General features: G+C 46.8%; 1 protein-coding gene across 2 annotated transcripts in view; it reads left to right on the plus strand.

Moving 5' to 3' along the window:
• PLGRKT (plasminogen receptor with a C-terminal lysine) overlaps positions 1-13262 on the plus strand; it is an 83511-nt gene that overhangs the window by 11462 nt on the left and 58787 nt on the right. Inside the window, exons 1-2 of one of the 2 annotated variants that reach the window (XM_075851990.1) lie at positions 7616-7727; positions 7901-7983. In XM_075851990.1, the coding sequence (XP_075708105.1) occupies positions 7903-7983 (81 nt within the window). In that variant the 5' untranslated portion in view covers positions 7616-7727; positions 7901-7902. Of the gene's footprint in view, positions 1-7615; positions 7728-7900; positions 7984-13262 lie in introns of those variants that run through there. The other variant, XM_075851980.1, reaches the window with a different exon arrangement.

Below are 13262 nucleotides of genomic sequence, written 5' to 3' on the forward strand. Positions count from 1 at the left end.
TATGTTGTGCTCCGGCTTATGCCACTGTAGAAAGACCGCTTTCTTCTTCTTATTATTATTATGCCGTGTTTCCTGGTTTTAGAAACACCCTACATGTGACCCTTATCCTTTGCCTGGACATACAACAGGGCTCAGGAGTGAAAGAGTACCATGCGCATTTGAGGCCTAATTTGGAGACTTAGACAGTGTTGGTTAACAATTGCAGAGGCTCTGAGGTCAAATAATAAAATAAACCCCTAAAAAGTTACCCTATTTTGAAAACTACACCCCTAAAGGCATTTATCAAGGGGTGTAGAGATCCTTTATACCCCACCGCTGTTTTTTTAGGAATTAATATACAACAGATGGTGCAAAGTGAAAATTTTAATTTTTCCACTAATATGCCGTTTCAGTGCACAATATGTTGTGCCCAGCTTGTGCGATTGTAGAATCATACTCCAGAAATTGTTAAGCAAGTTCTCCCAGGTATGGCAATGACCTGTATGTGGACGTAAACTGCTGTTTGTGCACACTGTAGGGCTTAGAAGGGAGGGAGCGACATTTGGCTTTTGGAGGGCAGATTTTGCTTGGTAGATTTGTTTGGGTATTAATGGTATTTCAGTTTATAATGTGGGGGTACATGTAAGCTGTGCTGAGTACATCAGGGCATAATAAGGTGGTATAATAATGGGGTATATAATAAAAGAATCCATAGATGTGTGTTACTCTGTGAAGCAATCCTTTCTGCACAGGCCGGTGTCGCACTGATAAATGTCCTTTGTTTTCCAAAAGGGGAATAATAATCTGCACCTTTTTGGGTCCTTTCCCCCTTTTGTATTTTGGGAAACTTTGCTGGGACAGTGTTGCCCTGGTATAACATGGGCGCCCTCACTTCCAGCAGATGTGCTATGGCCCTCCATTTCCTGGTTTGTGAATATTTGGGCTTTGATAACCACTCCTTGAAACTGAAGGAATGTTCCCCTCTTGCCTGCACATCATGATGTTTTTTTTTCATCCGCGCCTTACTACAACAATAACGTATTTTATTTTTCTCTCGACGTTGCCATATGAGGGATGTTTTTGCGGGACAAGCTGTAGTTTTTATTGGTACTTTACCTATTCACCTATGACAGCACCCCTGGAGAGACGTCCCATCCGCTGGACAGGAAACCTGAGGACATAAAATGGACACACCTCTCCACACACCCAGTCAGGTTTCGTGTCCTCCGGATGGAAGATTCTCCTGGGGAAAAAAGCACTTCTCCGGGATTGCAGACCCCCTAGCAAGGTTTACCTTATTCCACTAGGGGTGCTCTGGAAAGGTATAAGTCTCCCCCTGGGAGCAACATTAGTCTGGGATAGGTACTCCCGCCTCTCCCGGTCCATCGTCCCCCTCCTGCTGCAAAACAGGATGGTGGTTTAAGGTCCACAGAGTGGGCCTTCCTCTGGCGGGGAGCGGATCCCCGGGGCTCGTTCGGCTTGGGAAGGGCTGGACCAGACCCAGCGTTGGCGGCTTCCCGGCGCTCTCACTGGCATGTCCGGTCACCGTGACGCGTCACTTCTGGGCACGTCCAACACTCCAGGGGGCGGTGTTCCGGCAGCCCACGTGGGGAGGTGGTGCTCCAGCGTCCGGAGCGAGGGCCTCCCAGCCAATCCTTGGCCTATTTTAGGCCAGTAACAGCAGGACTTGCTCTCCAGCTTCCACAGTCATGGAGTCGCCAGGAGAAGCTCCAGGACGCACTGAACGCTCGGATGCCAAGTCCTCCAGCCCGGTACTTGAGGGTGCCAGAGTGGGGTAAGAGAAGGACCTCTCCCATACTTAATGCTGTTCCCCTTTCTCTTGTACATATGTTTAGGCCAGGGATTGTCCTAGGAAAAAGCAGGATAAGGCCCATAACAAGGAATGTGCGATATGCAAAAAGAAACTCGCATCTTCCTATAACAAAAGACTATGTCAGAAATGTCTAGATAATATTATATCAGAAGAGTCCACAAATTTAGCCACAAGCATTAAGGATATTGTAAGGGCTGAAGTGAGGAGCTCACTAAAGTCCTTTAGAAAGAGAAGAGATCCTCCGGTCGCCTTTTCTAGCAGGTTAGATTCGGATTCCTCAGCTGAAGGGGACCCCCAGCTAGGCGAAGAAGGGGAGTACAGCTCCTACGATTCCTCAGGGGAGAAGGAGGGAGAGAGAAATCTATTCCCAACGGAGGACGTTGACCTACTCCTAAAAACGGTCAGGGCGACTATGAATATAGACGACCCCAAAGAACCACAGTCCACCCAGGACGTTATGTTTCAAGGGCTAGGACCTAAAAAGAATAGAACCTTCCCCATCCATAGGAACATATCTAACCTTATTAAAAAGGAATGGGAAACTCCTGATAAAAAGACAAGCATTCCCAAGTTTCTTAAAAGAAAGTATGCCTTTGAGGAAGACGCATGCAGGGACTGGGATAACATCACCGGGCTCAACGCTCCAGTAGCCAAGATCTCAAGGAAACACTCCCTTCCTTTTGAAGACCTAGTCTCCTTGTCTGACCCTATGGATAGAAAGGCCGAATTCTACCTTAAGAGAACCTGGGAAGCCTCTACGGGGGGTTTCAAACCAGCCATTGCAGCCACCTGCGTGACCAGATCCCTGAAAGTGTGGCTCGCACAACTGGAGGTACATCTGAAAGACAAGACCCCTCGGGATCAAATCTTAGCCTCCCTCCCAACACTTTCTAAAGCAGCAGACTTCTTGGCAGACGCCTCAGTAGACGCGGTACGCCTTTCCGCCAGATCAGCGGCCCTGGCGAATTCAGCTAGACGAGCTATCTGGCTAAAGGGAAGCTGTGCGCTATCCCCTGTTCGGGAGGTTATCTTTTCGGGCCCCCACTTGATGACATGCTAAAAAAGGCATCAGACAGTAAAAAGGGGTTCCCGGCACAAACAAGGCCAACAAGAGAGTCCTTTCGTCCCAGAGGGCCAAGTAACAAAAGAGGGGGGTACGCTAATCCTAGGGCACAGGAATTTAGACCCTCGAGAGTTCCAAGGAAAAACAAGTCCTTTCTTTTCAGGCCCCAGAAGGACCCTAAAAATAGGGACCAACAATGACGCCAAGGGGGCAGTGGGGGGTTGCCTTTCCCTGTTCCTCAAACATTGGCGGGAGATTTAATCGAATCCTTGGATTCTGGGAATCATAAAAACAGGATACATACTAGAGTTCATAACCCTCCCCCCAGACAGATTCCTTCCCACAAGGCTCCTAAGGAACCCAGTCCAACAAAAGATCCTAGAAGTAGAAGTTCTGTCACTTATAAAAAAAAGAGGTCCTAATACAGGTTCCAGACACAGAGATAGGTCAGGGCTTTTATTCCCCCCTCTTCCTAGTGAACAAACCAGGAGGAAAACACACGGTCATTATAAACCTAAAAAAACTGAACTGCTGTCTGACCTACAAAAAATTCCGCATGGAGAGTATCACGTCAACTATAAACCTCCTCTCCAAAGACTGCGTGATGGCCTCAATAGACCTAGAGGATGCCTATTATCACGTACCCATATGTCACCGTCATCAAAAGTATCTAAGGGTAGCAGTAACACTCAACTGGTCCGTATGCCACCTACAATACAGAGCCCTCCCCTTCGGCATCTCTCAAGCCCCAAGGGTAATTTCCAAACTGATAGCGGAAATGACCTCATACATCAGGATGAACGACATTCTCCTGATTCCATATCTAGACGACTTCCTGGTGGTAGTAGAAATAGTTCCAACTCTGACCCTACACATACAGATAGTCCGGGACATACTGACAAGATTAGGATGGAACATAAATTTAAAGAAATCAAATTTAAATCCATCGAAAAGATGTATATTCTTAGGAACCCTGCTGGATTCCTCCAAACAGATGACCTTCCTCCCAGAAGAAAAAATCGGGCCCCTGGTGAACAGGATATCGGAGATCTACCTGAACCATACGACATCTTTCAGGGAAGCGATGTCAGTCTTAGGCCTCATGACATCATGCATCCCAGCCGTACTATGGGCTCACTTCAAGTCCAGACCACTGCAGTGGGACATCCTAGACCAATGGGACAGGAGCAGTTTCTCCCTGGACCAACCCTTTCACATCTCTTACACAGCAAGGCTGTCCCTCAGATGGTGGCTAAACAGTGCAAATCTCACAAGGGGTATTCCATGGAGGTTAACCCCTACTCTCAATATGACCACAGATGCGAGTCCCTGGGTGTGGGGAGCTCATTTCGACTCCTCTTTCCTTCAGGGTCAGTGGGACCAGCAGACCGCTCTCAGATCCTCCAACTTCAGGGAACTAGCAGCAGTTCTTCAGGCCCTGAAGGGATCCATACAGGCAATCTCAGGTCAGCACCTAAAGATCTATTCGGACAACACAACTACAGTATCCTATATAAACCGACAAGGGGGTACGAGATCGGCCTCACTGATGGGCCTAGCCACACAGATATTTTCTCTGGCAGAACACCACCTGCTGACTCTATCAGCTGTTCATCTCAGAGGGAAGGACAACCTGGTGGCAGACTTCCTAAGCCGGGAAAGGCTTCACCAATCAGAATGGTGCCTGAACACCACAGTATTTCAGGAGATCATCCTCAGATGGGGAACCCCATCCATAGATCTGTTCGCATCCAAAAGAAACAGAAAAATCGAGAGGTTCTTCTCCCTAAATACCTCAGATCACCCAACAGCAATAGACGCACTCTCCCAGTGCTGGAGTCTAGAGAGAGGCTACGCCTTCCCCCCCCCCCCCCCCCCCTGAACCTACTCCCAAGAGTCTTAAAAAAGATCAGAGAAGACAGGACCAGCGTGATACTGATAGCCCCCTTCTGGCCAAAGAGACCATGGTTCACGTGGCTAAGAAAAATGTTGTCACACCAACCATGGGTTCTTCCAGACAGGCCAGATCTTCTATATCAGGGCCCAGTATTACACCCCGACATTCAGAAGCTCCACTTGACAGCATGGAAACTGAAAGGATAATCCTTAGACAGAGAGGATTTTCAGAATCCGTCATCTCCACCCTACTAGCTAGTAGGAAACCGATTACCTCAAAGCTATATCTGAGGTCATGGAACGCATTCTTAAACTTCGCAGGCAGGGAGGTTAATCCTTTAACCAATCCAGATATTCCCCTAATATTGGATTTTCTCCAGGCGGGACTAAAAAAGAACCTTAGGCCTACTACATTAAAGGTTCAGATTTCGGCTTTAAGTTCTTTTTTTTAATTTTAAATTGGCAGAACACCCCTGGATCAAAAGATTCCTAGTGGCCGCCTGCAGACTTAAACCCCAGATAAGGTCCCCAGTTCCTCCTTGGGACTTAAACCTTGTTCTCCATGCTTTGATAAAACCACCCTTTGAACCCATAGACTCTATTTCCTGGAAAATGCTAACACTCAAAATGACCTTTCTATTAGCCATTACATCAGCCCGTAGAGTGAGCGAGATCCAGGCCCTCTCTGCCTTTCCTCCACATACACTACTACTAGATGATAGTCATCTTAAAAACCCTACCAGAATTCCTTCCTAAAGTGGTTTCACCTTTTCACCTAAACCAAGACATTGTCCTTCCCTCCTTTTGTGACTCCCCAAAGAATCAGAGGGAAAAACAGTTTAACTGCCTAGACGTAAGAAGATGTCTAGTCCAGTACCTAAATGTTACCCAAGATCTGAGATCATCACAAACTTTGTTTATCCAGTTTCAGGGTCACAATAAGGGTTCAGCAGCCAGCAAAGCTACCATAGCAAGGTGGATAAAGCAGGCCATACGGCTAGCCTACATAAACCAAAAACTCAAACCCCCAGAATTCTTCCGGTTACACTCCACTAGGGCCGTATCCACTTCATAGGCTGAAAGAGCAGATGCATCCCTAGACCAAATATGTAAGGCTGCCACATGGAGTTCTCCTCACACCTTCTTTAAACACTACAGATTACAACTACATACAGCCTCTGACTCGGCCTTCGGTAGAAAGGTACTACAAGCTGTGGTCCCACCCTAGAAATAATGATTTCTATTTTACATCTCCAGGGGTGCTGTCATAGGTCAAAAGGTAAAAGATTGATTACTTACCGGTAATCTGTTTTTCAAGAACCTATGACAGCACCCCGCTGTTACCCTCCCATGTCTGTAGTACATGACCTTCATAAACTGGATCGCTACCCTTAATTTGAGCGTCCCTGTAAATATTGTACATATTAAGGTGCGAGGGACTTTCACTAAAAAAAAAAAAAAAACACATACAAACTAAACTACTTCTCATCCTGAGTTCTTCCTAAAGACTGGGTGTGTGGAGAGGTGTGTCCGTTTTATATCCTCAGGTTTCCTGTCCAGTGAATGGGACGTCTCTCCAGGGGTGCTGTCATAGGTTCTTGAAAAACAGATTACCGGTAAGTAATCGATCTTTTTTGAGGCACAAATGCAATTTTAATTATTTTTTTATCTGACCATTTTTCAAACAAAAATGCGACTTCTTGATCACTTTATAAAAAAAAAAATGTAGGTGGTAAGGTAACCAAAAAACAGCCATTCTGGCTTTTGATTCCTATTAAAAAATTTTTTATGGTGTTCACCATGTGGTATAAATGACATGATGTAAGTCTTTAGGAGAAAAGTACCTGTATAGCAGTCCTGACAGACAAGTGGCATAGTAGACACTTCGGCACAGATGACGCTTGGCATGACAGAAGACACGTGGCACAGAGGATGAACTCTACTCCAACACTAGACTTCGCTCAGGAACACTGGGAACGGGATACAAGAGACTATTTGCTAACGAACATGGGTAGACCCAACAACGCTCAGCCAAGGAGAGGAAGGGCAGAGCCCTTTTTATAGTCCAGGGTGAAAATGGATTGGGTAGGGAACATTTCACATGTGCGCACGCTGGCCCTTTAAGGACGAGTTCGTGCACCCTAGTGCAGACAGAGGAATAGCAGTGTGTGCTGGAGTCTCTGAGTAGGGATATGCTGGCAAGCTCTGTGTCCTGCGGTCGCGGCTGCCGGTTAGTATAACATGCCGGCAGTCAGTGACCGCGGGCACAACAGTCGTCGTCGTCGTCCCCCATACGCTCCCTCTTCTTAGGTCCAGAGCGTAAGAGGAACTTCTTGATGAGAGCTGGGGCATTGATGTTCTCTTCTGGCTCCCAAGACCTCTCATCAGGACCAAACCTTTTCCAGTCCACCAGATAAACCGTAGGGGGTATATGTCGGGAAGACTCCCGAGGTATACCTCGACATAACAAAATGGGAAAAAATTAAATGCATTGTGTGTGTGTGTGTGTGTGTGTGTGTGTGTATGTATGTATGTATATATAAATAAGCCACGATGCAGGGGTCCAGTGATGGCAGCTCTCAGCACTTGTCTGTCTTCACCCTTGCCTTGCAGAAGATGTCTGTAGAGATACTATATCCTGGAGAGAGATTGCAGCAGGAGATTCTGTGACCTGATTGGTTAAGCTGCTGTGCTACTTCATGAGATGAAAGCTCAGCATCATGGGAAATAAGGGCACTGCTCTGGCCTCCGTTCCCTTAGTTGATGTCACACACAGGATGTGCCCGCCCACTTGATGAAAAAGCAATAGAAGATTTTACATTTAGTCTCTGACATGTATAATGGCCGGATCTCTGGCTAGTAAGTAGCTATCTGCATAATATAGGTATCGTCGAAATTGTAGTGAAAGGCTCCATTCGGCTGTGCAAAAATGATTTTTCGGCAATGTCCTTGGAGGTACACTTAAAATTACAAATTTTTACTGAATGTCTCCTCTGGTTGATGATTTAACTTTGACATATCAATAGCTGCCAACAATTATAGACATTTGTTTGCACTTGCTTTTACTTTTATTTGCATATACACTTTTAATTGATCCTAATGTTAACTGATTTATGTATGCCTCCTAGAAATGGGGTCCTTAATCTCTAGAGGTATGGATGAAAACATGAAGAAACAGCAGGAGTTCATGCTAATGAACGCTCAACTTCAGGTAAATTCCTAGAATTAGAAAGAATTTAAATGATCTTTATATAAACATCACATTCTGATGTCCAAACTTGACGATTATACAGCGATGAGCGGCGTTAGATAGGCACTACTTATCTCTTCCTGCAGAAGTAGTAGATCACAGATGATTTTTGCAGGATGTTCCTTCTCCTGTCCTGATTGACTGACAGTTAGTGCTCCCTCTCTTTTAAAAAAAAATGGTATGGTAGCTCCGCAGCAAAATCCTTATGGAACACCACCACATCTGAACTCGCCCTTTTCGTGCTGATGCAAGTGAATGGGGTTTTTAAAAACACACATTGGAATAATGCAAAAATTCTTAATAAAAATGTATTGATTTAAAAAAAACAACACATATTGCTGGAAGAATCTTTGCAGATTTTAGTTCTATTCTGCTGTGGAAAGGTGGTAGATTTCGCAACAGATTTTATTCTTGTCATTACAAATAGTGAAATTCACGGTCAAAATCTACATAGTGCGGTATGGTGCGGAATTTGTTGTTCATTCGCGTATATGGAGGTAATAGAGAATGGTCCAGAGTGGGGGACTCTTCTTTGTTGTTTCCATACCACCCTTCTATGGGCAGCATCTATAGTGATCCAGAGTGACTCTTGTTCTGGAGGAACCAGTGCATATGTAATCGCTGGAAGTTTCACTAGCAGGACGCCTCTTGATCAGCTTTTCATGGGGGGGGGGGGGTGCTATGTCTGAATAGAGGTTTTCAAAACCCCTTTTGGATAGATTACTAATTCTATATAGAAGGTAAATGACAAGAACATAGAACAGCATTGAACTGTGTTGTCCCCGCCCCCCCCCCCCCCCAAAACGGAAAAAAAAAGTTACATCATCAAAAAATGACACATGCAGAAAGAGGTACCATAGACATCAATGCAGATGATATATCTAGTCCATTGTTCCCCCCCCCCTCACATCACCTCTCCCCACTAGACATGAGCACTCTGCATCCCTCTAAACCTGAATTGTCAATTAATCCATTCATTCCCTTCTAATTAACCTGCATTTAAATGGCATCAATACATTTTCACGCACCACTTTTTCGTACTGTATCTAGCGCTTAGACCTGAATCCGTCAGCTCAGTGGGATAGACCGGTTCAGTGACTGCGGGTCTCTGACAAACCGGATCGAGATGTTATCGATCACATCGAAGTTCATAAAAAAGTAAAAATACGGTTTTAATAAAAAGTATTTTGAAAGTTGCACCAATCACACTGATAGACATTTTTATTAAAAAAGGTGTACAGCCTTTAAGCCGTAAATATGATGTGTGATGCAAAGTAAATAATATATTGTTTTCCAGGCAGGATATCTGTTACAGATATATTGAATGGCTCTATCTATATAGAACATGTTAGGATTCTACTACATTAGTTATTGAGGCTGCATATTCCTTTAGTTTTCCGGGATATTCATTTGATGGCTTATACTTCGGATAGGTCATCAATTTATGTGTCACTGGAGTGCTGTAGCCCCTTCACTGCAGTACCCAGCACATCGACATTTATAAAAGTGTGCCTGGTACTGCACCTCAGCTCATTAAGGTACTAGACACCGCTAGACACATATGAATGGAGCACTGTTAGGGTAAGTTCACACGCAGTGTTTTCAGGTGTATTTTGGGGCGTTTACGCCTGAAAAAACGGAAGCTGAACGCCTACAAACATCTGCCCATTGAAATCAATGGAAAAAACAGCTTTTAGTTCATACGGGGCGTCTTTTTACGCCTCTGTTTTAAAAAAAACGGAGAGTAAAAAGACGCTCCGTAAAAAAAAAGCTTCTTGAGGCGTTTTTTGGAGCTGATTTTCCATTGACCATTATGAAAAACGCCTCAAAAAACGCCTTAAAAGAAGCTTCATTTTCAACTTAAAAAATGCCTGAAAATCAGAGGCTGTTTTCTCTGAAAACGTCTCCGTAATTTTCAGACATTTTTAGTCTAGTGTGTGCACGTACCCTTAGGTACTGCATTGGAGGGACAATGATGCTCTAGCGAGCGCCGCTGCCAGTTCATCCTGCTTATCGGCAAAGGGAATCAATGTGATATCACAGAAAACCCCTTTAAATCTCCCATCCCTTGTATTAAATGTTGGTATGATTAAAAAAAAAAAAATAATGATAATCACCTAGCCCCCAATACCCTACGGCTCCTCTTTTAGCCCAATGCATCTGAATGGAGAAGGCGGGCAGATGCTGGTGGGTGACCTCATCAGCCCCGCCTATAGAGTCTACACTGTGTCTACTACAAGTGTCAGCAGAGGCATAGTCTACCTCTTAGGCCTCATTCACACGGCAGGGTTTCCCGTCCGGGTGCCGGCCGTTCATAAATCGGCCGGCACCCGGCTGCATTAGGAATGATAGACCCCTAATGGGGCTATTCACACGACCGATTTTTTGACGGCCGGAAAATCCGGCCGTCAAAAAATAGGACATGCTCTATCTTTGCCCGGACACCCGGCCGCCCGGCTCCCATAGAAGTCTATGGGCCGGGTATTACACGGCCATCACCGGAATGTGTTCCGAGTGATGGCCGGGTTTCCCGTGGCTTGCGCTCTATCTCCTCCTCCTCACAGCGCAGAGTGCATGTGAGGAGGAGGAGTTGATGCCATTCTGACGAATGGCATCGCTGCACACTGTGTTGCAGGGCCGGGGTGTACAGCAGGTGGAGGGAGCGCTGCGCTGGCTCCCTTCCCCTGCTTGTTAAAAGCACCCTGGCTCGGCGACACCTTAGATGGCGCCGCTAGTAGCAGCAGCTGCTGCGGCTGCTACTACTGCAGCGACGCCACTATAGCAGAGCGGGGAGGTATCTCCCCGCTCTGCTATGTGCTAGCCGCACTTTAGCTCCTTGAAGGAGCGGAATCCCCGTGTGTTCGGGGATTCCGCTCCTGGACAGAGCGCTTGATGTCTCTGTCCATATCTGGGCAGTGACATCAGGGGAAACTCCTGAAGCGGAATCCCCGAACACATGGGGATTCCCCTTCAGGAGCTGCCGCTGATGTCACTGTCCGGATCTGCCCGGCCCGGCACGGATGCATAACTTTATGCAAACCGGCCGGGCAGAATGGCCGATTTTACCGGCCGGCACTCGGGCTCGGACCCGACCCGGTCGTGTGAATCCCGCCTTACCCTCCATATTGCTACTGGATAGTAGCAGTATTTTGCAAATCAATACGACATCCATCGACATGACTACTGCTTGGATCGAGCATGATCCTATTTAGGACTAGGGTTGTCACGATACTATAATTTGGACTTAGATACCGATACTTTGTGTAGTATTGCGATACTCGATACCAAAACTACTTTTGCCAACAATAATAATAATAAAAAAAAAAGTTCTTCCATTTTCTGATGTGAGGCGTGGTGTGATGAATTTTGAACCTCTGTGGGCCTCGCATTAATAGTAATTAACCCCATCATGTTCCTCAGTCATAATGGACAACATTGGTGTTAAGGATCTGCCAGGCACGGCTTCTGTGTCCACCCCCATAGGTAATCAGTCTGCACCTGCTTCTATGTCTGTGAGACTGACTCAGTCTTCCACCGCTCGGGATGGCAGGCTTGGGAGTGGGAGAGCCTTTCACAGCCTGGCCAGACGGAGCTAGCGCCCGCCCTCTGTCTGTTTGTGCCTGCCTTTCCTGTTCCTCCTTTGCTTGTGATTCTTCTCTGTTGGTTTCCTGGCCCTGCTGCAGCTTCTTGAACTACTTGTCCCTGCTTTGTATTGACCCCGGCTTACTGACTACTCTTCTGCTCTGCGTTTGGCACCTCGTACTCTCCTAGTTTGACTCGGCTCGTTTACTACTCGTGTTGCTCACGGTGTTGCCGTGGGCAACTGCCGGGCTTCCCTTTGTTCTGTGTTTCCTTGTCTGGTTGTCTGTCGTGCACTTACTGAGTGTAGGGACCGTCGCCCAGTTGTACCCCGTCGCCTAGGGCGGGTCGTTGCAAGTAGGCAGGGACTGAGTGGCGGGTAGATTAGGGCTCACTTGTCTGTTTCCCTATCCCTGTCATTACATAATCACAAGCCCATATACCTACTCTACCCTGGTCCCTCACACCACTATGGACCCCCTTGAGACCCTGGTTCAGCAAATGCAGGGTCTCTCCCTACAGGTCCAGGCCCTGGCTCAGAGGGTCAACCAGCCTGATGCTACCATGGTAGTGCCCCTCACCTCACCTCTTGAACCCCACCTCAAGTTGCCTGACCGGTTCTCAGGGGACCGGAAGACTTTTCTCTCCTTTCGGGAGAGTTTTAGGCTCTATTTTCGTTTAAAGCCCCACTCCTCAGGTTCTGAGAGCCAGCGGGTGGGTATAATTATGTACCGGCTCCAGGAAGGGCCCCAAGAATGGGCCTTCTCCTTGGCTCCTGACGCCCCTGAACTTTCCTCTGTTGATCTTTTCTTTTCTGCTCTCGGACTCATTTATGACGAGACTGACAGGACTGCCTTTGCCGAGAGTCAGCTGGTGACCTTACGTCAGGGTAAGAGACCTGTTGAGGAGTATTGCTCTGACTTTAGGAAGTGGTGCGTAGCTTCTCGGTGTAATGACCCTGCCTTAAGGTGCCAGTTTAGGTTGGGTCTGTAGAACACCCTGAAAGACCTACTAGTTAGCTATCCCTCTTCTGACTCCCTAGACCAGGTTATGGCTTTAGCGGTACGACTTGACCGACGTCTCAGGGAACGACAACGTGAACGTTTGTGTTTTCTCCTCTGACTCCCCCATGATGCCTCCCAAGGTTCCGTTGCTTCGTTCTTCCACGGAAGACTCGGAGGTACCTATGCAACTCGGGGCCTCCGTGTCCCCCCAACAACGTAGAGAGTTCCGCAGGAAGAATGGTCTCTGCTTCTATTGTGGGGATGACAAGCATCAAGTGAACACCTGTCCTAGGCGTAAGAATAAGCAGCCGGAAAAGTTCCGCGCCTAAGTGATCATCGGGGAGGTCACTTGGGCGCACAGGTATTTCCCGTAAATATGAAACGTAATAAAATCTTGCTTCCCTTTCAGGTCTCTTTTGGTGGTAGGTCTGCTACCGGCAGTGCCTTCGTGGATTCAGGGTCGTCTGCTAATATCATGTCTGTGGAATTTGCTATGTCTCTAGCTATGCCTTTGATTGATTTGCCTAAACCTGTCCCGGTAGTGGGTATCGACTCCACTCCTCTTGCTAATGTTTATTTTACACAGCATACCCCTTTTTTTGAACTCCTTGTTGGCTCCATGCATTTGGAGCAGTGCTCTGTACTGTTGATGCAGGG

This window comes from Rhinoderma darwinii, chromosome 1 (genome assembly GCF_050947455.1).
Source record: "Rhinoderma darwinii isolate aRhiDar2 chromosome 1, aRhiDar2.hap1, whole genome shotgun sequence".
Taxonomy (NCBI): domain Eukaryota; kingdom Metazoa; phylum Chordata; class Amphibia; order Anura; family Rhinodermatidae; genus Rhinoderma; species Rhinoderma darwinii.